Source organism: Genypterus blacodes, unplaced genomic scaffold (assembly GCF_046128005.1).
Source record: "Genypterus blacodes isolate CSIRO-AG114 ecotype Tasmania unplaced genomic scaffold, CSIRO-AGI_Gbla_v1 ptg000095l_1, whole genome shotgun sequence".
NCBI classification, from domain to species: domain Eukaryota; kingdom Metazoa; phylum Chordata; class Actinopteri; order Ophidiiformes; family Ophidiidae; genus Genypterus; species Genypterus blacodes.
In genome coordinates this window covers 196,794-222,500 of record NW_027466899.1, presented here as the reverse complement: position 1 = coordinate 222,500, position 25,707 = coordinate 196,794, and the positions used below count along the sequence as shown (strand labels likewise).

The following is a 25,707-nucleotide window of genomic DNA, read 5'->3' as shown; positions in this document are numbered from 1 at the left end:
TAGCTGCAGTCTGCCGCAGCACCAAATACCTGCAGGGGTCCAGGCAGGAGCGGCGGACTCACACCCCCGCGGCGCCGTGGGCGGGATCCAGCATTCTGTTGATTCACAGGAAGCTCATCTCTTCTCCGTTTAGTCCCGCGGCAAAACCGACAGAAGGCCCTTAACCTGTGAACCGTGGAGGAGTTGTTTTAAACCGGCGAGCTCAGTCCACTCTCAGCTGATTGATTCAGACTGAATCAACAGAGCCGGAGAGTGTTGATCCTCTGGCGTCCCTGTTTGACTCCTTAGTGATGTGAGATACGACACGAGACGCTCTGAGCCAGAATCATAAAAGCTCCCGTCAGCTTTAACGTCACATTAAGGGACGGCTCTTTCTCTCAGTCACTCTCTTTCTATTCTGGCCCTTTTTACTGCCTGTTTCTCTGCTTTTCGCTTTAGTTTCTGTTCCTGTGAGCGATTCATAAAACCACAGCAGCACATTAAGCAGAAGACTCCTCTGGGCTCAAGCTAAACGTATCGGATTACATTCTTTCATTGGCGAGCGTCCATTTCTCTGTCTGCGTTGTTTGGACTTAGATCTGCTTTACCTCAGCGCCATCGCCCTCCTCGCCCTGTTTGGCTGCAGATAACACCACGGTAACGGGAGTCTGGACTTCATAAAGCCACATCTTCCTTTACCTGCCTGAGGCTCTGGAATGTACCGATGCCAGGATGTAAAAAACCTGCACACGCCGGCACTTCCTGCTTAATGTAGCAGGCTGCACTCGTCGCCGCAGACCTCAGCAGAGCCGTTAGCAGGCGGGAGGAGTCAGCGTGAAGCAGCTGCAGCGAGCATCGTGACGGCTGCCAGACAGCAGGGGGGCTGCCGTCTGCTGGAGCGCCTGCTAGGCTGTAGGTCTGACTCCACAGGTTGTGTGTGTGTGTGTGTGTGTGTGTGTGTGTGTGTGTGTGTGTGTGTGTGTGTGTGTGTGTGTGTGTGTGTGTGTGTGTGTGTGTGTGCTCACTTAACTGATACGACTGCTGGACTATTTCTGCAGTCTGTGTTTATGTTTATTCATCACGAGCACCAGCCGGGACAGACCTCCGCTAAGAGCACACACTGACTATGCAGGTGTGTGTGTGTGTGCCTGCGTGTGTTTGCCTTCATCGTGCCTTTGTAGGTGAATCCACCAGACAGCTCAAAACTGACAGATATTCTAAACTTAGGAGAAACTGCATTCTCTTCTCTTATTTTCCTCCAGACCCTTTTGTGTTTTTCCTTCTCCCTCTCTATGTAAATGTGTGAAGTCAGCTCAGGATACATGTGAGGCTTCAGTCCGGCTCAGGCAATTTCACCTCCACTGTGTGAAGTCCATCTCTGCCTCTGAGACGTGCTTCAGCCTGAGCTCCAGCCCGAGCTTCAGCCTGAGCTCCAGCCCGAGCTTCAGCCCGAGCTCCAGCCCCGAGCTTCAGCCCGAGCTCCAGCCCCGAGCTTCAGCCCGAGCTCCAGCCCGAGCTTCAGCCCGAGCTTCAGCCCGGGCTCCAGCCCGAGCTCCAGCCGGAGCTCCAGCCCGAGCTTCAGCCCGAGCTTCAGCCCGAGCTTCAGCCCGAGCTTCAGCCCGAGCTCCAGCCCCGAGCTTCAGCCCGAGCTCCAGCCCGAGCTTCAGCCCGAGCTTCAGCCCGGGCTCCAGCCCGAGCTCCAGCCGGAGCTCCAGCCCGAGCTTCAGCCCGAGCTTCAGCCCGAGCTTCAGCCCGAGCTTCAGCCCGAGCTACAGTCTGAGCTTCAGTCTGAGCTTCAATCTGAGCTCCAGCTTGAGCTTCAGCCTTAACATACAGTTGAGTTGATGTGTTGATGTGTGTTCAGCTTAGTTTGTGTTTATCAAAGCTGTTATCATGTGTTTGAACTCCTCCATATAAAAATAGGCGATAATGATTTATTATTAGTTTGGGAATAGAGAGACTCTGATGCACACATGAATGCAAATACACATATCAAGTACTGGATTAGTAATCAGAATGAATCCATTATCAAAGCATCGTTAGTGTCGGTTATGTAATGATGATTTAAATGAAGATGATGTCATCTCTGCTGGAACATTTGATCACGCTGCCCAGACTGAGAGGGAAATGATTTATTCTGGGCAAAAAAAAGTAATCAAAGTTCCTCACATGATAGATTGATCTCCTCTGCTGTTAAATTAAAGGGAGCTTGTGGAGGAATATAATCTGCTCTTCACTCTCAGGGGGACGAGGATCTGAACCTGAAGGAACCACAGACACAAGATGGTTCCTTATCACTCACCTTCAGGTAGCTGCTGGACTCAAACTCTCTCTGACAAAAAAAGAATAAATCAAATCCCAACTCTTCATATTTGATCACAGAGCGTCGGCTGATGCACTTGACTCCAGAATGAAGCGCGCCTCCGTCACTCACAACACAATGTGCCTCACTTCTGTGGAGCCACATGAGTAAATGCAGCCCTGCGTCCTCCAGCTTCATTATGCTGCTGCTGCTGCTGCTGCTGCTGCTTCAGAAAGAAGCTCCTCCTGAGCAGCTGAGGATTCAACTCTGCCCGCTGAGTCTGATTACTCTCCTAAAGCCATTCAGACGGCAGAGCGGGGAGAGACAGACGCCCACGCCAATCAGTAATGAAAAAAGTTGTTATTAAAGAGCAGGTGAGGGGGAAGACGCTGGATCTGATCCTCTTTAGTGATAGATGAGAGACGCTCCTCTGCCAGAGCTACTGTGACATTCAGCTGGGACTCGCTCCTCCTGAAGGAGGCCTCAGCATTGAAAGGGACTCGCCTGGCTCTGCGTATTCAGCCACTGCTCTCCTGCTCCTTCACTGTTTCCGCAGGTGGATCCATCTGATCCATCTGATCCATCTGATCCACCTGGTGCCCTCTGAAGCCTCATCCAGCAGGTGAAGGGAAGGAGAATGGCTTCTGAAGAGGCACAGGGAGGCAAAACCTGAGATCTGACAGCGTGGATGCTCTGAAATCCATCAAGTCGTCCTTCACATCCTCAGCTGAAGATGGAGAAACACTTTTAAACACAGATGTCAGTCACTAGAAGAGAGAGAGAAGAGAATCCTCAGCACATACTGGACTCCTTCATGTTACACACACATGCTGCTCCACAATTTTCCTTCACAAAAGTTCACTTCTTACAAAAGCTAAAGTCTCACACAAACCCTACTGAAGGTCATGCTGAGTGTATAAATCTCTTTAGAGTGTGTTTACTCACTCTTTGTTTATGTCCCATCGGCCCTGTAACACACTGATTGTGCCGCGCTGCCTCTGCGGTCTCATAATTAAAGCTCCATTTAGAAACTGCTCAGTCGACGGACGCTTTGTGTTCCAGCTCCCGTTCACGGAGCAACATCTGGAGCCAGAGGCACTCTTGTGCGGGCAGAGCGTCGGCTCTCGCCCACGCGGCCGGCGAGCATGAGGCCTTCAGGGTCACTGCAGCGGGGAGGAATTCATTACAGCGTTTGCAGCAGAGCCGGAGTTAGCAAATCAAAGTTCATCTTAAACATTTGGCAGCTTCTCCTGCGGTCATGTTATTGTGCTGATGCCTATCTGCTGTGTGAATCCCTCAGTGCTGTGCTCAAGGGTCAGGTCAGAGAGAGTTGAATCGGGGTTGTGTGTTGCTGTTGGATTGCAGGCGATCGCAACCCTGATGTATTTGTTATATCCTGTTGCGTAACGCGTGTGCGCGTGCGTGCGTGCGTGCGTGCGTGCGTGCGTGCGTGCGTGCGTGCGTGCGTGCGTGCGTGCGTGCGTGTGTGTGTGGAGGTGAAAACATCAGACACACACACACACATGCTTTAAGTGTCTCCAGCTTTGATTGTGAGCGATGCAGAGTGTGTGAGTCAACATTAAGTGCCGCTCTCTCTCCCCCTCTCAGTGATTGTAGCTGCTGCTCATTACTTGATTACAGACGCGTTTCAATGCCAGAGCTGAAGTCGTCCTCCTGTGAACCTGCAGCCTCTCAGTCTGAGGCGTCCTCACACACACACACACACACACACACACGTTCACCATGCTTTACAGTCACGCTCGTCTGTATCTCATTGCTTTATTGTTTTCTTCTTTACGTCATTAATCTCCTCCGTTTATCATCGTCTGCAGTGCTTACAGGCTCCTCTGCAGAACACACTCCTGTACACACACACTGTAACACCTGGCTTTGCAGTGTGTGTGTGTGTGTGTGCAGTTGTTGGCCGGGGCTCTTGTATATCACTTCCAGGCCTCTTGTTGAGAGCAGCTTTGGGATTTCTCCCTGTAAGCCGGCCAGGAAGCAGGAGGAGCTGGCAGCAGGAGGAGGAGGTGTTGACTTCCCCCGGCGGGCCAAGATCCATCAGCTCCTTCTTACCTGGCGGGCGGCTGGCTGAACCCCGGACCAGAACACGGCCGGGAACAAAACAGAGCAACAACACCAGCACAGAGACTCACACACACACACACACACACACACACACGCAGAGCTGAAGATAGAAGCGTTGATGATCTATAGGCAGGAGATTTATGGAAGCCAGCAGATCCGTGTGTGTTTCTGCCTTCTGTCTCTGTGCTGCAGCGACCTGGTTTAGATGTAAACATCCTGTCTGAAGTTCTCCATTATGATCCTGCAGCTCTTTAGGGAGCAATCAGCTCCCTCCCAACCATCCACACACTCCACACACACTCCACACACACTCCACACACTCCTCTGTTTTAATGGTCTGTATCCGTTACCTCGACGCTCAGCTGCTTTTTTTTTCCACTCTGAGGTTTCGATAATTTATGTATTCATTCCTTTTTGTCTCGACTACAAAGGCGAGCGTGTCCCGGTTCTCTGATGCGTCTCTCTCTTTCGGCCCGACGGAGCTCCGGCCCGCTCGCCTGGCTCGGCTCCGCCCCCAGTCCCTCATCATTCCTCCCGCGTGTGCGTCTGGCTCTGGTCCGTGTCCAGCAGCTTTGTGCTTCGCTCCTTTAATTAGTTTTCCTTCTCTGTTTTTTTTTTTTTGACGCTGCAATTTGTGCACATTTATATTCACAGTCACTTCTGACGGATTGGAGGTTAGCGGAGGTTTCTGATGAACTTCCTGTTGGAAATGAGAGGCTTCCTCCTGAGGAGTGTGTCAGAGTGATCTACCTCACACTCCTATGTTCTTTAATTGGTTTGACACGGACAGCAGGCAACTGAAGACCTGGAACTAATAATTAAAAACTGTGGACTTGGAGTATCAGACTCAGCCAGATTGAGTTTAGCTGAAATTCTGTCTGTGTTGGAGGTTTGCTACTCTTTTTAACCCTTTAACTCACCAGCTGCTGGTATGTTCTGTATTATCGGTATTTTCTTAGACCTTCTTAGAAACTTCAGTTCTTTCTTTCATCTCCCTTCAGATCTTCCGGCCTCCTTCTCGTTCCCGTCGCCCGCCCGTAATGACGCAGACTGAGAGTTGACTCCGGGTGACAGCAGATCCGCCTGGCGCCTTCCTGTGCCTGCGTCCTTCCTGTAGCCTCCTACGCGCTTCTCTTTCGGTCCTGTTACCTAATGAGGCGTCTGTTCTGCCGCTCTCGCACTCCTCATTCCTCCAGTCCAAAAACCTTACATTCCTCTAACATGATTTGGTTTCCATCAGTGTGTGAGATCACCGGTTGGTCCGTTTCCATGGTGCAGGTTCATGGACTTTGGGGGCGTTTGATTTGCACACGGGGGCACTTGAGCTGATCAGCATAATGCCTCATTCATGTAAACCTCAGTCAGATTGCATTTGTGTATCTGGGGACGGAGCTCATTTGTATTCTGAGGTCACAGTCGGGGCAGGAAATGCATTAATGGCCAACATGAATAAAGTAAATGGAGGCTAGCTTCCCTTTCTCTCTCCTCCGTACGCAGTAGTTCATTACAGTCATCGGTTTATAACAGTACAGCGGGTCGACTCGGCTCTTTGCTCATTTCTGACCCCGGCTTCTGTCGCCGTTTGGAAATAACGGTCAAAATGGCCAAAAAGGGGCGTGGCCAGATTCTACCGACATCACGGTTAGAATGTAAGTAGCGCACACGAAAACAAATTCCCTCCCATTAGCTCTGATGACTCCATTTGAGATGTCATTACTTTTCAGTGGAGGTGGATAATTCCTGCTAATTGTGGCTTTAATCACCCGACCAGAGTGAAAAGCCACTAATGTGCAGATAATAGAGACGTGTGTGTGTGTGTGTGTGTGTGTGTGTGTGTGCGCGTGTGTGTGTGTGTGTGTGTGTGTGTATGCGTGTGTGTGTGTGTGTGACGGAATAATTAAAAGCACCTCAAGTGTGTGAAGTACACGCCGCCTCATATGTAATTAACAGATTTCTGGTCTCAACACCGCTCAGTGTTTGTTCACGGCGTTTGTTCTGGATTTATGAAAACAATGGAGGCTGAGAGAAACAAGTCTGTGCCTGTAAACACGTCAGGAGAAACAACGGAGCGTGGAGCAGATAGTGGAGTTACACGCATGTGGTCCTGTCACATCGGGCCAAAGCCAGTCAGGACGTGTGTGTGTGTGTGTGTGTGTGTGTGTGTGGGGTGAAGGTTCCTCTCTCCTGTGCTCCTTCTGCAGACCGGCTCAGCCATGGCCGCCGGCGTCATCCAGGCGTTGGTTGAAGGCCCGCTGGCAGAGTTTCTATCAGCTTCATCTGAACACAAGGCCTTTTAATCACTCAGCCCCCCCCCCCCAGGGCGAAGTCGCTGTGAGCCCTCTTTAAATCACAGCGGCGGTGCTTTTGCCCGCTTGTTTGTTTACTTTGCTTGGCTCAGACGCAGACGGAGAGGCAAAGTGTTAATGGTCCATCATCTCCGCTCACTCTGCATCTCGCCCTCGCTCAGTGTCATTGGCTGCAGCTCCACGCACACGCTGAAGGTCGTAGGCGTGCGTGTGCGTGTGTGTGCGTGTGTGTGCGTGTGCGTGTGTGTGGAGTTAGTCCTGTCATAACCTCTGAAAGCCAACACACAGCTCTGCACCCTTTGCTTTAGAGAGCATCTGGACCGCACACACACACACACACACACACACACACACACACACACACACACACACACACACACACAGCAGTATCTTTCCGCTCTGTTGTCATATTTTCAGCTCCGCTCGCCCAAACTGTCAGCATTTTGGTGAAAGTGGCCCTGCGGGTCGCCGTGGTTACGGAGCTAGCGCAGCTTCAGGAGTTCCCTGGTCCTCAAGTTGGCTTCAGTGAGTAGAACATGATGTTTTACCTAAATTGGCCTCATGGGGAGGCAGCGTGTGCAGTGTAGTTGTTAATCCTGGGTCCTCCTCTGCCAATCACCTTAATTCTGTTTTTCTGCTTTTTATTTAGTAACTCAGAGGCACTGGAGCTCAGCAGGAACACCTGTTTGTTTGCTTTTTACTCTAATTTATGCGGCTCGCTCCTTGCCGGCGGCTGAACAGCTGGGAGACGTCCTGCCCTGACAGAACGTCCAGGCCGTCCACAAGTAACAGCCCAGTGCAGAGAGGCTGGACAGTCAGACAGTCAGCACGCCATTATGCCATCACGCCATAGATCAGGTTGTGTGTTATCACCTTTAAGGTTTGGACTGAACCATCTGGGTCCACTAACAAAGGGACTGGAGCTTAACAACGAGGCCGCACTTTGATTCTGCGTTCTCGCCCATCACACACACACACACACACATACACACACACACACATGCTGTAGCTCCCATCTGTGCGTCTCTCTGCATCATCAACCATTCAAGGATTTGACTAAGATTAAATTTGTAAACAACATCTGAAAAGTGAAGCGGATGTGTAGAAAGAAAGTTAAACCCTCGTCTTTCTCATTACAGCACCTCAGTCTCACCTGTGTGTGTATACGTGTGCGTGTGTGTGTGTGTGTGTGTGTAAAAACAGGTGTGCTTTTTGATTAAAAACCTTGAAGAAGCGTTTTTAACTAAAGTATTGAAGTCTCAGCCTGTAACTAATTCAATATTGCAGTGGAGGTTTTTCTTGCAGATTGCTGAAATTTGTCTTTGGTCGTCCTGGGAGACGTTGTTAATATGACGGTGAGATGGTTGCAGGTTATTGGACGGCTGAAGCGTGGAGAAAAGCTGCTGCTCAATATCTGGAGTCGCACAGGAGACGACACAAAGTCTCAACCTTTATCTTCACCTGTTGTTCCTGTGGTTGAATGAAGGTTTGAGAGAAACGACCTGAGAGGGAAGGAGATGTTTGTGTGGTTGAAGCTGCATCTTGAACCTTTGTACCAGCTTCTCATAGATTTGACTTAATTACACGTGGGTCAGTCTCCCATGATGCTTTGCTGTTTGAAGCAGCACTTTTGCTTTGTAACCTGTGTGGATTCCATCACAGCTGCAGGAAATCTCATTCAAACACACAACAAAGGTGAAGACGGATTCATTCAGGCAAAACAAATCTCCCTGCTCGCGCTTGATTGAGTCGGTAAGAGCGTCAGAGAGACTTTGTGGGATTTGGGAAGTAAAGCTCCTGCAGAAAGAGACGAGATGGATTTGACACTTATTCATTTGTGAGGATGTGGATCAGTCCTGAATACTGAAGACCACAGTGAGACTCCAAACAGGAAGCATCAGCTGTGATCCCCGCCGCCAGAGGCCCTTCATCTGCATCTTTAACACACTTCCTGTGCAGGGGGGGGGCTCCGTGTTTGGCCCCTGGCTCAGATCAACCAAGGCTGTAAATTCAGACTGGAGGCGTCTAAATAGCTGCGACGCCTGTGCCCGTCCTGTGTAAACGCATTACGCTCTAACAGGATTTCACAGAATACAATTTGGTGTCTCTCCCCTCTCAAGCCGCCGTTTTGTTATCTGAGGGAATTGCGCTCCGGCCGGCGCCCGGCCCTGATTGGCCACGCTAGCGAGGCCGCGGCCGATTGAATCAGTAACCACACAGAGAGCTGTGAAAAGCCTTTACTCGCTCGGCACAGCGGCGGCGGCGGCGGAGGCGGCGGAACGCGGCTTTGGCTCTGTGGTTTTGGGTGCTTGGGGGGCCGCCGGGTTTCCTCCTCAGAGGCCCGGCCAGCGTTTAAATAGCGTTTCATAAACACTGAGGATTATGCCGAGCCTGAACTTCACAGATAAATGACAAATTGCCTGCAGCCAAGTGCATTAAAGCAGCAAACACACAGAGCGGAGTACAAACGCCCCTGTGTGCTGAGCGTTCCTCCTAATCTGTGCTTACTGCGGTCCCCCACCCCCGAGAGGAACCGATGTCATCGTCCCTCCAACTCTCTATTCTAGTGGGAAGAAAGAAAAGTCTGATATTCATGGTTTTGAAAGAAGAGGAGAAGAAGAAGAGGAGTTTTTCTCCCTGAGTTCCAAGACTAAACTCTAGACTTTTATCTGAAGCTTCACTCAAACAGCAAAGTTATTTTTTACAAATCCTGATGTTCAGACGGGAGCGGCCCCACGCATCAGAACGTATCATGCTGGATTTCACAGCTTCTGGACCTCTGGCGTGAGCGAGAGCACACACACACTTAAAGGATTTGGCAGTAAGAGCAGCACAACTCCACACACACTCTCTCACACACACACACACACACACACATTCCCTTCACGATCCAGCAGACACCTTAATCTCAGAACTGGAAACTGACAAAGTCTCTTGCGATCAGATCTGAAGGAAGACGGAGGAAACAAACAAGCGTGAAACAAAGGAGAGGAAGTGAAGTGAAGGCAGCAGATCAGGACGCAGGAACACAAACCAGCAGCTTCATCACAGCTTCATCTTCTGTTTCAGTCAGTCTGCTTCCTCCTGCTCTGCATGTTTGCCCTCATTGAGCTGAGATGTTTGATTGTTATGATTTGCTGCTCAGGATTGTTAGAAGGAGTGACGGGTGAAGCGGTGAGCCAGGTGCTGCCGTGCTTCATGAGGAGCATCAGGATCCAGAGGTGGAATGAAATGGAGGCTGAATCCTCAAAATGGACTCAAGCTTCTCCCTTCATAGTCCACTGCACTGCACCAGCCGCTCCCTAACAGCACCTCCCTTCCTTCCTTCCCTCCATCCTTCCTTCCCCTCCTTCCGTCCCTCTCCCCTTCATCTCATTTGGGACCAGGGGAACAAACATTGACAGTCCTCTTCCTCGGGGGTGTGAAGCCCTTCTAGTCTTTGTCCGTAAACATTGAGTCAGATTGCGGTGGGTTGTTCCTCCTGCAGAGGAGCTGCGAGCGTCTTTGCCCTCCCTGCCAATTTGCCCGCACCCTCAGCTTAAGCAGCATGCAAATTGAGAAGGGAAAGCAAATGAAAACTCCACTGTGCCGTTCCACTTCACCAGTTCTCACCAGTTTCTCGGCGCCCTCGGGGCTTTTTATTAGCAAATTGAATTCCAGAGTCGGTTTGGTCCTGGAAGTGGAACACAAGCGGAGCTGCTGTTTGCTTTGGCTCCTTTACAGCGAGTGTGCGACACGTGTGATTGAGGATCCGTAGACTTTTTAGAGAAGATTCCCTGAGATGGCCTAAAGAGAGAGGCTCTGTGAGAGAGTGATGGCTTTCCATTTGGCAAATCGGCTCTGAGCATCAGGAGAACAAATCTATTTCTGCTTAGTACACTGAGAATCAAAGATATTTCAGGATCTTCTATGGCACACAGTGATTCATCTTCCTTCATCTTCATCTGTGTATTTCAGTGCTAAGCTAATGGAGAGCGAGGAGACACGCGTCCCAGCAGAGACACATCTTCTTCTTCTTCTTACAAGAAAAGGGTGCAGAGGAAATATCAGCCTGCTAAGATTTGATCTCCACTTAAAACAGAGGAAGAAACGAGACGTTGTGCTCATTAAGTCATCCCTTCATCCCTTCATCCCTTCATCATCCTCTCTACCTGCCCATCCTGCCTGAGGTCTCTGCTTCATCTTCATCAACACCGCTTCACTTTCAGCATTAACACTGAATTTCACTCTATTTACTTTAACATTTGCTCTTTTTGAAATGTCTTCCTCGCGACACACACACACACAAACACACACACACACACACACACACACACACATACACAGACCTACACAGACATACACATACACACACACACATACATACTCACACACACACACACACACACACACACACACACACACACACACACACACACATACACAGACCTACACAGACATACACATACACACACACACATACATACATACACACACACATACAGATACATACACAGACATACACACACATACACACACACACATACTAATGAACACACACACACAGACATACACACACACAGACATACACATACACATACACATACACAAACACACACACACAGACATACACATACACAAACACGCACACATACAGAGGGAGGGAGAGAGAGGGAGGGAGAGAGAGAGAGAGGCAGAGGGAGGGAGGGAGAGAGGGAGGCAGGGAGGGAGGGAGTGAGAGAGTGAGGAAGGAGGAGGGAGAGACAGAGAGATAGAGAGCGAGGGAGGGAGAGAGTGAGAGGGAAGGAGAGATGGAGAGAGAGAGAGGCAGAGAGAGGGAGAGCTTCTGATGAACTTTCTGCTTGAATGAGCTCCACAGGGTTTGAGAGTGAAGTTTCAGTCTTGATGCTTTTGCTTCTTGCTCCTCTGCGTTCCTCTGCTGATAGCTTCTGTGTCATTCACTCTCTCTCTCTCCACTCTCCATTAAGTTAGCTAGAAACTCTTTGAAGCCGTCATCCTCCGCCGCTCCTCTGGCTCTGGTCCGGATTAGCACATCGTGTCCCCCCATGATGATGAGAGAGAGAGAAGCCCTGAGACTCAAAGCTTTAGAGAGAGTGTGCCTGTGTTGTTAAGATGTTAATCTCTCTGATATCTGTGGCCTTAAACTGTCTCTTACAGTACTTCCTGTGTCCTACAGTACTTCCTGTGTCCTACAGTACTTCCTGTGTCCTACAGTACATCCTGTGTCCTACAGTACTTCCTGTCTCCTACAGTTCTTCCTGTGTCCTAGAGTACTTCCTGTGTCCTACATCACTTTGTCTCCCTCCTCTCCCAGGTCAGTTCCTGTGGGTGAACAGCTCGGCCTTCGGCGGCCCCTGGGTGCTGAGCCCCTGGCTGCGGGGGGCCAGGGGGCCCTGTGGTCTGGACATGGCCGTGTTCCTTCACCCCAAGCAGAGCGGCCAGTACACCATCTGGCTGATCGAGCGTGACAAGCCGCCGCTGGCCCTGCTCTCCACCGACACGCTGCCCCGCATCACAGGGTGAGTGCTCCGCCCGCCGCAGCAGCAGCTTTACGTTAAGAACATGTACGTCTGCGTGATCCGGTTACACGCCGGAGTGAAAACCCGGGGAACGGCTTTTCCATCAGGCCAGGTAGAAATGAAGCCGGTCCGTGTGGGTGCTGCTCATATGAAGATCACGTTCCAGGTGGAGAGACGTGGTTTGGTTTCCGTTCTTAAGAAACGCAGGTAATTTGTTTTTCGCTGCAGCTGGGCTCTAATCAGCAATTAATCGGCTGGCATAACTTCCCCGTGTGGCTGATCCTTAATTAACAGGCAGAAGTACCCAGCAGCCGCTCAGCGAGACCCCGCCCCCCCCCCCAGTGTGAGCCCAGAGACCCCGCTAACGCTGCGTCGTAAAGTGGAGTCAGTAAAAAAGATTTCAATAATACGGCCGCGTGTGGCGTCGGCTTTTATTCGCATGGATCTACTGCGGTCGTGTCTCATGCTGCACGAGAGGGAAACTGCAGGGAGTCGTTTGAATCTGGCTTTATGCAGCAAGCCCCCCCGCCCCCCTCTCTCTCTTTATCTCTCCCTCTTTGTGTGTGTGTGTGTGTGTCTGTGTGTTTGTGTGTGTGTGTGTGTGAGACAGGTCAGATGGTGTGCTTGTGTGCTTGTCATTTATAATCAGAGGGTGTAGGTGAGTGTGTGGGGGGCGTAGGTGTGTGTGTGGGGGGCGTAGGTGTGTGTGTGTGGGGGGATAAGAGTCGCCCATGAACGGTCCAGAAGTCGGTGAAATTATTAATTAAGTGGAAATCAATTAATTCCAACCTTTGTCCTTTCTATTGAATTTAAATGTTTTAGACACGATTTCCTCGATTCAGTCGTCAGGGCAACAAAGTCCCTGTGCTCGTCCACTATTCAGCTTATTATTCATATTCTACCTTGGTTTGAATATGCTGTGAGTCCATTCAGCATCCGAGCGTAGCTGAGCGTATCTGAGTGTGTGTGAGTGTGTACCATAACAGGAGTAACAGCAAGGAGCGCCCACCTGATCCTCGCTGCTCCTCATCACAGCAGGGGGGCCGATGGGATGGAGCCCAGCGGTCCAGCACACAAGTTACTGTGAGGAAGTTCTTTATTATCTGTCCTTATGATTAAAGATGGCAGGCTGCAGAAGTAAATACTCAAATCTTAAACAGGATGGCTCTCGTCTCTCAGCTGATCTATTAATCAATAAGAGCCGGCGCTCAGGCCAAGCAGCACTTCCTATGGAATCAGGGCTGAGTCCTGTCCATTTGGCAGAAAGTAAGGCTCAGTTCTCAGCGGCTGATTGTCTCATATAGACGGTGAGAGGAGCTGAAGGAAGCCTCCACACACACACACACACACACACACACACACACACACACAGGCTGTAGGTGTAACACATGTTCACATTTGTATTAAAACCACCCGATTAGTTTTGATGCCTTTGTGTAATGGAGAATCTTATGTTTGTGTTATGAAATGTGGACAAAGAAGCATCAAAGGAGCGGAATGTTCCAGCAAATGTTCACTTATGAAATATGCACACCTGCACATTAAGAGAACAAAGCTGCGGCGTATGAAAAATAAATGATGACATCGCTGCTAAAACCTGTGAGTTAAACGGAATCGTTGTTGCCACTAAAATGGAATATTGAGCCGACAGCCTCAGCGGCGACGTCGTCCCGGCTCTTATTTACAGTACAAACAATCGCCAGCTGCTTTATTACTTTTTGCTGTTATAAACTGAGAAGAACAATCAATACACACGGTGCAGGGAGGAGTTTAGAGGAGTTTAGAGTGAGGAGAGATGTTTTCCACCCGACTGACCGCTTCACTTCAGCTTTAAAGGATCAATCTATTACCCACATTTAAACAAAAGGCCCTCAGGAAACTTTGGCACGGTCGCGCTCGCTCAGACTCAATCTAATATTAACCCTTTGTGCTCCGTCACCGCCGCTGGGACCCAACATGAGCGACTCAGCACTTCTGTTACGTATCAAACCTTCAAAAGTCAAAACTTCCAACTTAGTTCAGCCTGTGGTCCTTTGAACGTCACACCTCCAAGGTCTCAGACAGACAGACAGACAGACAGACAGGATCGACCCCCGCCCTCTGCCCATCAGCCACACTGACAAGCGCATGGAAATGGATTCAGCGATCGATCATATTGAGCGGGAGGCTGAGACACGTCCACCACAGAAATGAATGTTTGGAGGTCGTATGAAGGGCGTCTCTCTGGACCAAACACCAGGACCTCTGTGTGTGTGTGTGTGTGTGTGAGTGTGTGTGTGTGTGTGTGTGTGTGTGTGTGTGTGTGTGTGTGTGTGTGTGTGTGTGTGTGTGTTTGATTGGCCCGACCTTTTGAAGGAGGTAATTCTCAGTTTCACTTCAGAGCCGTCTTCAGATCAAACCACTGTATTCCCCAGCAGGAGGCCCGGTTGGTCTCATCTTCATCTGCGTGTTTAACAGACTGCAGCTCTGCCCTCGTCTTGATTTGGTTCAGGCTGGTGTAACGAGGACACAGGATGATCTCATTCAGACTCTGTGTCAGCAACAATCCCTCTGCTGCTGCTGCTGCTGCCGGATTCTTCCATATGTTGAAATCACTGTGCGATGATCCAGTGGCCCTGCAGGGAGTCTCTCGCTCTCTCTCTCTCTCTCTCTCTCTCTCTCTCTCTCTCTCTCTCTCTCTCTCTCTCTCTCTCTCTCTCTCTCTCTCTCTCTCTCTCTCACTCTCTCTCACATCCATTTTCCCGGTCCCTCCATGCGTGAAGCTTAACAGGAATGAGAGCGATGGGTCACACAGAGGTGACGGAGCGGCGCTGTCGCCCTCTCAGCTCCTCGACCCTCCTCTTAAAGCGCTCACTGAAGCTGACCCGCACCTCCCCTTGCACCGCCGTAGCCGGGGGGCCCGATGGTGAACCTGATGGCTCTGCCTCTGAATGAGCTCAAGGTTCCATTCCATTCTGAAAGAGGCGCTCTTTTGGCCAAAGGGTGGCGTTAAAATGGAACGGAGCGACATGTTGTGAGGCTCCAGCCGGCACCCGAGGGTCCGCGTTTCATTCCCGAACCCGATCAGGGCATGAGACATGTTCCCCCCTCAGCTCAGCCTCAGACTTCATACTGAGCAGTCTGAGGTGATGGGATGATTAATGAGCTACAGGAAGGAGAGAGCCTCATGTTGAACAGCAGCCCTCTCTGTTCAGACTGGATGAACGGATGTTTACAGAAGTGAGACCTCCTACTGTGGGGAGTGTTGTTATGACAACTTCTCACCTTTATGCACCTTTCTCTCTCCTCCCTCCCTCTCTCTCTCTTCCTCCTCCTCCTCCCTGTACTCTCTCTCTCTCTCACTCAATCAGTCACTCACACTCTCTCTCTCACTCTCTCTGCCTGTCACTCACTCCCTCGCTCTCTCCCTCCCTCTCTCTCTATCTCTCTTCCTCCTCCTCCTCCCTGTACTCTCTCTCTCTCTCTCTCTCACTCACTCATTCACTCACACTCGCTCTCTCACTCTCTCTGCCTGTCACTCACTCCCTCTCTCTCTCCCTCCCTCTCCCTCTGTCTCCCTCCCTCCCTCTCTCCCTCTCTCTCTCCCCCTCTCTCTCCCCCTCTCTCTCTCTCTCCCTCTCCCTCCCTCCCTCCCTCCCTCTCTCTCTCTCTCTCCCTCCTCCTCACTCTCTCTCCTCCTCCTCCTCTGTCTCAGATGTAAATGAGCATCCCTGTAGTGGCGGTCTCACGCTGCTTCATCACCTTGTGGTGGCGTCTGCACGGTCTGGAGGCGTCGGTGTTATTTTCACAGACTAACGCTTGTGTCCTCTCCTTCTCTACACATTAGCGGCGTTGTGCCATAATAACCTCAGGGTAATTTGAGTCAGGATGAAAACTATAAAGCACAAACATATATATATTTTTCATTTGGCAGCATTAACTTTAGTGTAGAGAGGATGGAGCCTCGTGTCAGAACCATTAGCACTTAAAGCCAAAGATTTAGGAGGCGCAGTGATGAGGCTGAGTGTTCTTCACAGAGTGTAGATTAGAACATCACAGAGGAGATAGGAAGGAGGAATTATACTGCATATTAAAAGTGTAAGCAAACAATGAATGCTGCGTGGAGTTCAGCCTGGAGCTCTGTTGATACTTCACACACACACACACACACACACACACACACACACACACGCAACAAGGTGTCACTCACTCAATGCGACTTTATCAGCAAGAACCCCAGAGAAGCATTTAAACCTCTGTGTTGATGATATCAACATCTGTTTACATGAGAGAGCTCATCAACCTGCTGTACCTGCTGCTCCCTCCCTCCCTTTCTCTCTCTCTCTCTCTCTCTCTCTCTCTCTCTCTCTCTCTCTCTTTCTCCTCCCCTCTCCCTCTCTCACTCTCTCTTTCTCCCTTCCTCTTCCTCTTGGTCCCTCTCTCCCTTTCTCCCCCCCTCTCTCTCTCCCTTCCTGCCCTCTGTCTCTCTCTCCCTCTCTTTACCTCCCTCTCTCTCCCTCTCCCTCTCTTTCCCTCTCTCTCTCTCTCTCTCTCTCCCCTCCCCTCTCCCTCTCTCACTCTCTCTCTCTCCGCCCCTCTCCCTCTCCCTCCCTCTCTCTCTCTCTCTCTCACTCTCTCTCTCTCCTCCCCCCTCTCTCTCTCCCTCTCTCTCTCTCTATTCCTCTCCCCCCCCCTCTCTCTCTCTCCCTCTCCCCCCCCTCTCTCCCTCTCTCCTGTCACAGACGTGTTACATAAGTGAGTGTATCTTTATTCCCAGGCTCAGGATCTTGAGCCTCGTGTCTCCTCTCTCATCTCAGCCTCACACTCAGCCCAAGTGAAGTCTCTCCTTTCTTGACTGCTGAAGTTTGAGAAAAGAAACTGTAAAAGACACACACTCTTCTCTGATGAGTGTGTGTGTGTGTGTGTGTGTGTGTGTGTGTGTGTGTGTGTGTGTGTGTGTGTGTGTGTGTGTGTGTGTGTGTGTGTGTGTGTGTGTGTGTGTGTGTGTGTGTGTGTCTCAGGTGCATCATGGGGGTTCGCCGTCCTCCACGTTTTCAGCCAGATGCAACATTTGTAGACAGTTTCATTCCTAAGTTGCACCTTTTCTTTTAAATGTCTACCACTCTAATAAGAATAACACAAAACCTGCTAATGTGTAGAATCTTATGAATGTTTAACTGAATCGTCACTTTGAGGTGCGGTAATGACCGTAAACAAAGACTTTATACTGTGGATCTGACTGGAAATGAGCAAAACAAAGGGAAGATCAAGACAGAAGAGATCCGGAAAGTCTGAATTATTTATTCCACTTTTGATTTAATATGTGGAATCGTTGCTTTTAAATTCTATTGCATCTTTTATTCAGGTTCCCTCTGTGCTCATGAAGTTCAGAGCAGGTTTATCTAAGGACCTCCATGAGAGGTTCCTCACATTAAACCTATTAAACTCCTTATAATCAATGCAGCCGCAGAGTAAACAGTAGAATCAGACGCTGACCTGTAGAATCCTGCTTCGGCTTGATTCCGTCTCTTCTTATTACAGGGCACCAATAAATTATAGAACAAAAAGCTTCTTTTGCATTTGACACCACGAGGAGAAACTGGCAGGATTCTTCTCCTCTGTGGGAATAAAGGTTGGAGTCTCTAGTTGGTAAAGTTGCGCAAACAAATCTCAACTTAGCAAGGCAGGCTCAGAGAGAAGTGAAGAAGAAGAAGTAGCGAGGAGACAAACCTGTCAGGATGAAGAGCAGGAAATCAGGCAGAAGCTACGAGAGAGACACAAAAAAAGACACACAAGACCCAGCAGGAGACGGTGACACAGAATGGGACGTGGCCTGATGTGTAGTGAGGGCTTGATAAAAGGGAGTCACAACCACAGAAGAAGAGGAGCGACGTGACAGAGCGGTAATTGCACACGGACCTAATTATGCGTCTCTGCCGGGGTGATCATCGTACAGTAATGGGAGCTGTCGTCTCCCGATGCTGCAGTCAAGTGGGATGCGGCAGAAATATGTCCGCCATTTGCTCTGTATAATATTTAGATGATCGCTTTCTCACTCCGCCGTACAAACTGAAGTGTCGTCGCCTCCTTTATGTGGCGGCGCTGAGGGAGCGATGATAAAGTGGCGCGCTGTGGTTCGACTCCCTCGGCGTGATGCATTATTACAGATTGAAGAAACTTTTATACTTTTTTAACTTGAGCCTCAGTACGCTCCGATCATCTTTGGCGCTTTGATACGAACACAGCGTAGGTGGAAATGAGCAAGATGGGAGATGGGAGATGGCTTTGAACAGCAGTCGGCCGGCTCGCTGTGCCGCGTCGGCGTCTCCCTCCTCCCCCCCACCCTCCCCTCATCTGTTTGTCTCTGCTGTCCTTGGTGTCCTCGTGTTAAGAATACACACAGACTCACCGCTGCACCTCTCATCTGCTTACGCATCCGCTCCCGACGAAGAAAACGCGGAATTCCCTCAAACTTACACGTTAATAGAATTGACTGAAGGAGTGTAAAGCCGTTTCTATGAGCACCTGAGTGTCGCTTGAACTCGGCAAAGATACTTGAAGCTCTTTGGCTCGGCAGGTCAGAGGCGGTCCTCAGAGACTCTCAGCTTGGACTCCTTGTGTCTGCAGTCAGCTGATTCCTCCTAACAGGCCTGCATGGCAACAGTAACCACCTGTGTAGTTAGACAACCTGCCATGTTTGGCAATTCTGTACTTTTGCTTGTGTTTGATGTTAGACTCTTGGGAGGCAATTATGTCATTGTTTCAGCACTTTGGGTAAAAAGCCTAAAGCCATCAGACAGCATACACGTGTCCTGGTTTCAGTCCTAATTTGTCCTACAGTCAGGCTGGACCGCAGGCTGATGAGCTGCTGGGTGTCTGGACGTCTACAGCGGGCGTCACGTGTGTGAATCAGCTGTGATTCCTAAACTATTCAAGTCAAGCAAACATCTTCCCAGCCATCTGCTGGTCCTTATGCATCATCTTCAACACAGTGTGTGTGTGTGTGTGTGTGTGTGTGTGTGTGTGTGTGCCACGTGGACACAAACAGCTTGTGTGTGTGTGTGTGATATAGAGTAGCAGACGTACGGTGCTCATGCTGAAGGGCACCCTGGCCTGCAGAATGATCTCCATTCACTCTGTGGTTTGACATTCATTACATTTACAGCAAAACATTCTGTTCTCAAAGCAAAGAGAGTTTCTCCAGGATTCTGCTAATTTGTCCTTGACCTTTTAGATGTGAAGCCCGAGTGAATCAGCCTGCAGGTCTGAGCTTCTCTCTGGATCCGTTTGAGTTGTCCCAGACCAGGTTTTAGAGACAGGAGACAAATGGCTGGCATTAGAGCCAATTTTGAGTTCAGTCTGTGAGTCTGGGTCAGAGATGTCACAGCGACCGGGTCAGAGAGACGACCTGAGAGCTTAACTTACTTCACTTCACTCCTCTGCTGTTCTGGAGAGTCTTTCCTCTGACGTGTGACCCAGGAGGATGTTCATGTAGTCTCCTTAGTAACTGCGTACATGAGATCAGTGACGTCGTTGGTGATGTCGTCAGTGACAACGTTCTGATCACAAAATTATTCTGAAATTCAATGATTTGAACATGATAACCACATTCAGTTGATCAATAACAGAGGAAAGCAGCTATAAGATGAAATTAGATTGATTAGAGCACAAACCTTCAGCCGTAAATTGTTTTTATGGCACTCTTTGTTTGTATTTGACCTCTAAACTTGTCGAACACGGTGAGATTACAGAGAATCCACACAGAAAGAACCAACAACCACCGAGAGGAGCTGCAGCAGGAATAACAGCAACAAGAGCAACTTTAATAATGGGACCTGAATGTTTTATTCCTCCAAAAATGACTTAGAACCTCAGCACAGCAGCGTGAGGTCGGCCCATCGATCAGCCTCAGGACGCCACATTCAGCCGCAGCAAAGACGGAGCAGCTGGAGACTTCTGTATTCATTCACACACATTCAATCCAGTTAACCAGCTGAGATAAAGGGCGGCGAGCGTTCAGAGCTCCAGCGTCTCACGAGGCCACACGCTGACACGCCGACGCGCTGGCATCTCGTTCAGCCTGTGCGTCGCATGTTAAAGCAGCCTTGGCCTCATCCGTCTACTTAGTTTGTCCACAAGCGCAGCTCCTTCCTGTTAACTGCGTGCGGCGTCGCAGCACAGTGAGCAGCGTAGAGCAGCACGTCGTTCAGATTGGTGTTTTTTTGTTTTGTGTAATTGAGAAAGTGTCTTCCTGCAGCCGTCCAGCAGGAGCCTGAGCCTCTGGTTTACTGCGGCCCCACAGATGTATAATCTCCTCCAATCAGGCCAAACTACAGTCAACATCACCATCTGCTGCTGCGGCGGCTCGGCTGAGGCCCCACGGCGCCGCAGCCGTGAGGAGGAAGGGTTACAGAGAAATAAACCCCACAACCTGTTTAGATTGGAATCCCAGGAAGAAGAGTTTCTCCTCTAAACACACGCAGACGTTCATGTTGTCTATGATGGAGTGACATCACCTCCACCAGGGGCGTCATGATGTCACCCGTGTTTGTTTGTTAACAGGACGATTCAAAGCTCAGAGATGATTTGGTCCAAACTTTAGAGGTGTAGTTTCAGTCTCCACCCTCCAGCGCTCCTCACCCTCAGCAGACTTGATCCCATCATGCATCCTGTTGCTTCCGGTTGCTTGGAGCGAGCGGTTCCGTGTCCTCTGGGGAGCGTGTACTGATCCAGCTTGTGTACACGTGTTATCATCACATCAGCAGCGTGTTAACAGAGGAACCACAGACTCATTGTTGTGTCAGATTCAGCCTGCAGCAGGGAAGAATAGAGCCTCATGCTGCTGCTTCTGGGCTGCGTTCCAACATGAACGCTGTAACCTGTGAACACGAGCTGAGCATCGATCGGCTCCGCACGGCTTCGGCAGCTCGTACGCGGCCGGTGTGAGCGAGGGTGAACGGCGGAGGAGGGATCTCCCCACAGAGCTGCAGGGTTCATTAACACAGCATCATTAGAAGAAGAAGACGTGCTCGCTAATGAACGACCTCATCACTGCTGAATCTGAGTCTGAGACCGGTTCTGATCATGAACTTGAGGAGACGTCACTTCCTTCCATTGCAGTCGTCTTGGTTTGTCCTGGAACATTTCTAAGGAGCAAACGTAGCGCCCCCTGCTGGCTGGTATGAACATGTTATTCTTCATAAGGACTTGAATATGTTTGGTTAACTTCTGCCTACTTGTTCTGGAGGTGTGCGACCAAAGTAAAGGCACACCTGTCACCGTGTGGCGCGCGGGGACGTTTCCATGGACACCCAGCACGCAGTGACAGCTGGAAGAGGAGCAGATGGTCATTACAGCTCGCTCTTCCTCAGGCTAACTTCCCCACAAGTAGCTGCCACTTGAGCTGCACTCACACATATGTTCATTATCTCTAAGCACTCAACTGCTCCTGCGCTACATGGCCTGTGGCACCGCTGCTGCCCGCGCCTCCTGCCGAGCCTCCTCCCGGCCCGCTGCCACTTCTGCTCACACCAGCGTCACATGATTGGCTGCTTAAAAGTGCCCCGAGTGTTATTTAGACAACCAGGGGACTGAGAGAAGTGTCCAGACATGAGGACAACAGGTTTAAGTTGAGCACTATGAGGTTTACGGTGTAGGGAAGGAGAAATGTAACGTCCACATATGAGGACGCAGGGTCTCAGGAGGCTATACCAAGTGCCAAGTGCTTCTCATGGGGGAATGTTGGGCTCCTTTAAATGCTCTGTGTGTGAAGTGCCTTGAGATAACGCAATCTAAATAAAGTTGAATTTAATGTAATTTAATTAAACGTCATATTCACGTATTGTTAAATACGGCCTCAAACTCCTTATTATTCTTTGTTTTCCTATCATAATATGGACAGATATCAGATTGAGTGATGAACCGGACGGCAGAATAATAACCATGAAAATAATCATTTTCATTTCCTCTGTTTATGTGAATGGAGTCGGATTTATTTTCCACTTCCTGTTTCTGTTTTTACTCTCTTACGGCGCTCCTGCTCTCTCTATCTCTGTAAACAAACCTGGTATTTGTTTATGCAGAGTTTTGGCCCTGCGTCCATAATATTCATCTCTATGTTTAGCTGCAGGCGAAGACGAGAGACAGACTAATTATTGATGTACCAATGTACAACACACTCAAGACTCACTTCAGTCTGTTCCTCTCAAACCCTTTATTCACTCTTTCATTGGAAACATTTAGGTTTAGATTGAAAACAGTTTAGAGTCTTTTTGGCTTAATGTTCAAAATGGCCTCAGCCAGTTACCGTGGTGACCATTCAGATGGATTCAGATGGTTTGGAGAGCAATATGTGGCAAGGGGAGAATGGAACATAAATCAAAAGTATCAATCAGGCCATTGTGTGTTGGCGACAACATGGTTAGACACGGTGTGAAGCAGCAGCATGCATCTCACTCTGACGCCGCGTGTTGAAGAAGAAGCAAAAAGCGTGAAAAAAAACACTTTTCTGTACCGCAGACGGCGCTCAGAGAATCAAAGGCGAGGTTGAGACGTCTCGCTCCGGCTGAGCCTTCGCCGCTCTAATGAGCTCGTCTCCTCCTCTGTAGAATCAACGAAACGTCCGCCGCTTCCCCTCATCAGCTGAGGTTCATCCCGGTGCATCGCTGCCACACAGGAAGTCAACACGCCAGACAGGAAAAGCCCGGAGAGAAGCTGTGCTGTTTGCTGTCTTTTGTTGAAGTTTCACTGAAGGTTGGAGTGCAGCGACACAACGTAAACAACTGTGACATCTCACGCTGCCGAAGCTTAATTAGCCTTATTTCTCCCTCCATCAGGGACGCTAACGCTGCGCTTATTATTCCAAATCTTATTATTATTAGCTTATTATTCCAAATCTCCCAAACAGATAAGGAATCCTGCTTTAATTATGAATTATAAACTGATAAAGAGCTTAAAGTTGTAATTAAATGTCAGCCTACTTTGTCTGCTTTCATCCGCCAGCGTGACGTGGAGGTGGAGGCGTGCTGTGTTTGTTCTCTGGCTTTGGTACGGGGAACCGGCCCGGATCGCCTCCTGGCTGTTTGGCAGCCGGTCGGTCTCCATGAATACGGCGACGCTCCTTTAAGACAGATGTGACCTTTTCTAGGCTTTATTAGGCGATTGCACAACAGAAATAGGTCCGACAAAAATAGAGTTTAGCTCTGTGTGTGTGTGTGTGTGTGTGTGTGTGTGTGTGTGTGTGTGCGTCTGTGGGTGTGTTTGTGTGTGTGTGTGTGTGTTTGTGTGTGTGTGCATGATCGTGTGTGTGTGTGATCGTGTTGTGCGTGTGATCGTGTGTGTGTGTGATCGTGTTGTGCGTGTGATCGTGTGTGTGTGTGATCGTGTGTGTGCGTGTGTGTGTGTGTGTGTGTGTGTGTGTGTGTGTGTGTCACGTCTGTAACTACTGAGTGTGTTAGCGTCTGTATGAGTCTCCTAAGACTTCCCGGCTGTGGTATAAACATTTAATTTTCCAAAGCTGAGGAATTATCTGGGGCCGATTTCTCCAAAGTATTTTCCTCTTGGACAGTCTGAGGGTTTTTAAATTGCAGTTTTTTTAATGAGGACTCGGAATTGGCAATCAGAGACGTGGCCCTGATACATAATAACTCTGTGATAATTAATAGCGCGTAAAAATATCCAGCTGCTCATCAGAGTTCCATTAGAGGAATTAGCCTCAATCAGTGCCGAGCGCTCCGTATCTCAACTCTGACACGATCGGAACGCCAACGACGCTACCTGAGAGCCGTATCGCCTTTGATTCACAAAAGAAACCAGAGCGTGATTCAGAGAGACTCCAGGGCTCTGGGACGCGTGGGAGGAAGTGATGTCACCGGGCGACTCAGTGGGATCAGGCCGCTCAACGCCGCCTCTCCTTCATCACAACATATCTGTGTTCCTTTGTGTGGACGGCACCCCGCTGAGGTAATGAGCTCTGGAATCAGGGAATGTATGAGGAATGTGACAAGGAGGAGGCCGGGTTACCATGGATAAGACGCAGCAGCACCACGTAGCACAGACATCTGAGTGACGACAGCTGCAGACATAAAGGAGGTGAACGTGACTGTAAGCTTTGTAGCTTCATCATGAAGCTGGTTTCATCCCGGATCAACCGGCTGTGATGTAAACATGAAGCCGCCGTCACATTCAGGAAACACACGTGTGTGAGATCCAAGCTCCTGATGTGGAGGCTTCACAGAGGAGACGAGAGGAGGAAACTTAACTGTAGAGATGAAGAGTGAGGAGGAGGAGAAGCGTTCAGCAAATATGCTCCGAATACAAAACAAAGGAAAGAAAGACGTGGAAAGAGAAATACAGCAAAAAGGATGAAGACGTTAGAAGTTACAGGACTCAGTTTGAGTTTGAACGACACAACAAAATGTTCCTGTAAGGAGACGAGCGGATGAGGATTTAGCTTTCAGGAGAAGAGCTTCAAGGAATCCAAGGCAGACAGGAGACCAAATGAAGACGTCAAAGCCACACACACACACACACACAGAGCATGAAGCCTTTCTCTTACTGTCTGCATGTCGATGCTACAGAAGAAGAGACGCCCCCACACAGTCCCTCACAGTCCCTCACAGCCCCTCCCAGCCCCTCACAGTCCCTCACAGCCCCTCACAGCCCCACACAGCCCCTCATAGTCCCTCATAGTCCCTCACAGTCCCTCACAGCCCCTCACAGACCCACACAGCCCCTCACAGTCCCTCACAGTCCCACACAGCCCCTCACAGTCCCTCACAGTCCCTCACAGCCCCTCACAGCCCCTCACAGACCCACACAGCCCCTCACAGTCCCTCACAGTCCCTCACAGTCCCTCACAGCCCCACACAGCCCCTCACAGTCCCACACAGCCCCTCACAGTCCCTCACAACCCCTCACAGCACCACACAGCCCCTCACAGTCCCTCATTGCCCCTCATAGTCCCTCACAGCCCCTCACATCCTCGTGCATCCTCTCTCGTACCCTCGCTCACCTCCCTTTGCATCCCAGTTTAACCCTCCTCCTCCTCCTCCTCCTCCTCCCCTCTCAGCCCCAGGGGGCCGTTTAAGCAGAGATGAAAGCATCGTAGCTCCTTTGATAGCAGAGTTTATTACAGGAGTTCCCCCTGTAAGCTGAGGAGGAAAACACCGACGCTCATCTTCCTCCTGCTTCATCTCAACCAGAACTTCCTGAGAATCAGCTGCAGGTTCTTTGTCAAATCAATGAAGTGGTTCAGTCCTCAGAGAGTAAATTCATCTCTGTGCTAATGGACGTTTAAGAGAAGCTGCTGGGGCTTTCTCAATGTTCAGAAGTCTTATTAACTATTTAAATCTGATGTTTACATGGAAACAGAGTGTAGGTGAGTGTGAGCGTAACACACCAGGATGTGTCTGTGCTTCCATGGCTCCACTTCCTTCATTATTCGGCTCCAGATACCAGTGGATCGGGTCTGAAGGAGGAGGTGTGTGTGTGTGTGTGTGTGTGTGTGTGTGTGTGTGTGTGTGTGTGTGTGTGT

At 49.9% G+C, this 25,707-nt stretch overlaps 1 protein-coding gene across 1 annotated transcript in view; it reads left to right on the top strand.

The window, feature by feature from the left end:
* alk (ALK receptor tyrosine kinase) overlaps positions 1–25,707 on the top strand; it is a 256,210-nt gene that overhangs the window by 146,285 nt on the left and 84,218 nt on the right. The window contains exon 4 of the mRNA XM_076159394.1: positions 11,990–12,194. Coding sequence (XP_076015509.1) covers positions 11,990–12,194 — 205 coding nt within the window. The remainder of the gene's footprint in view (positions 1–11,989; positions 12,195–25,707) is intronic.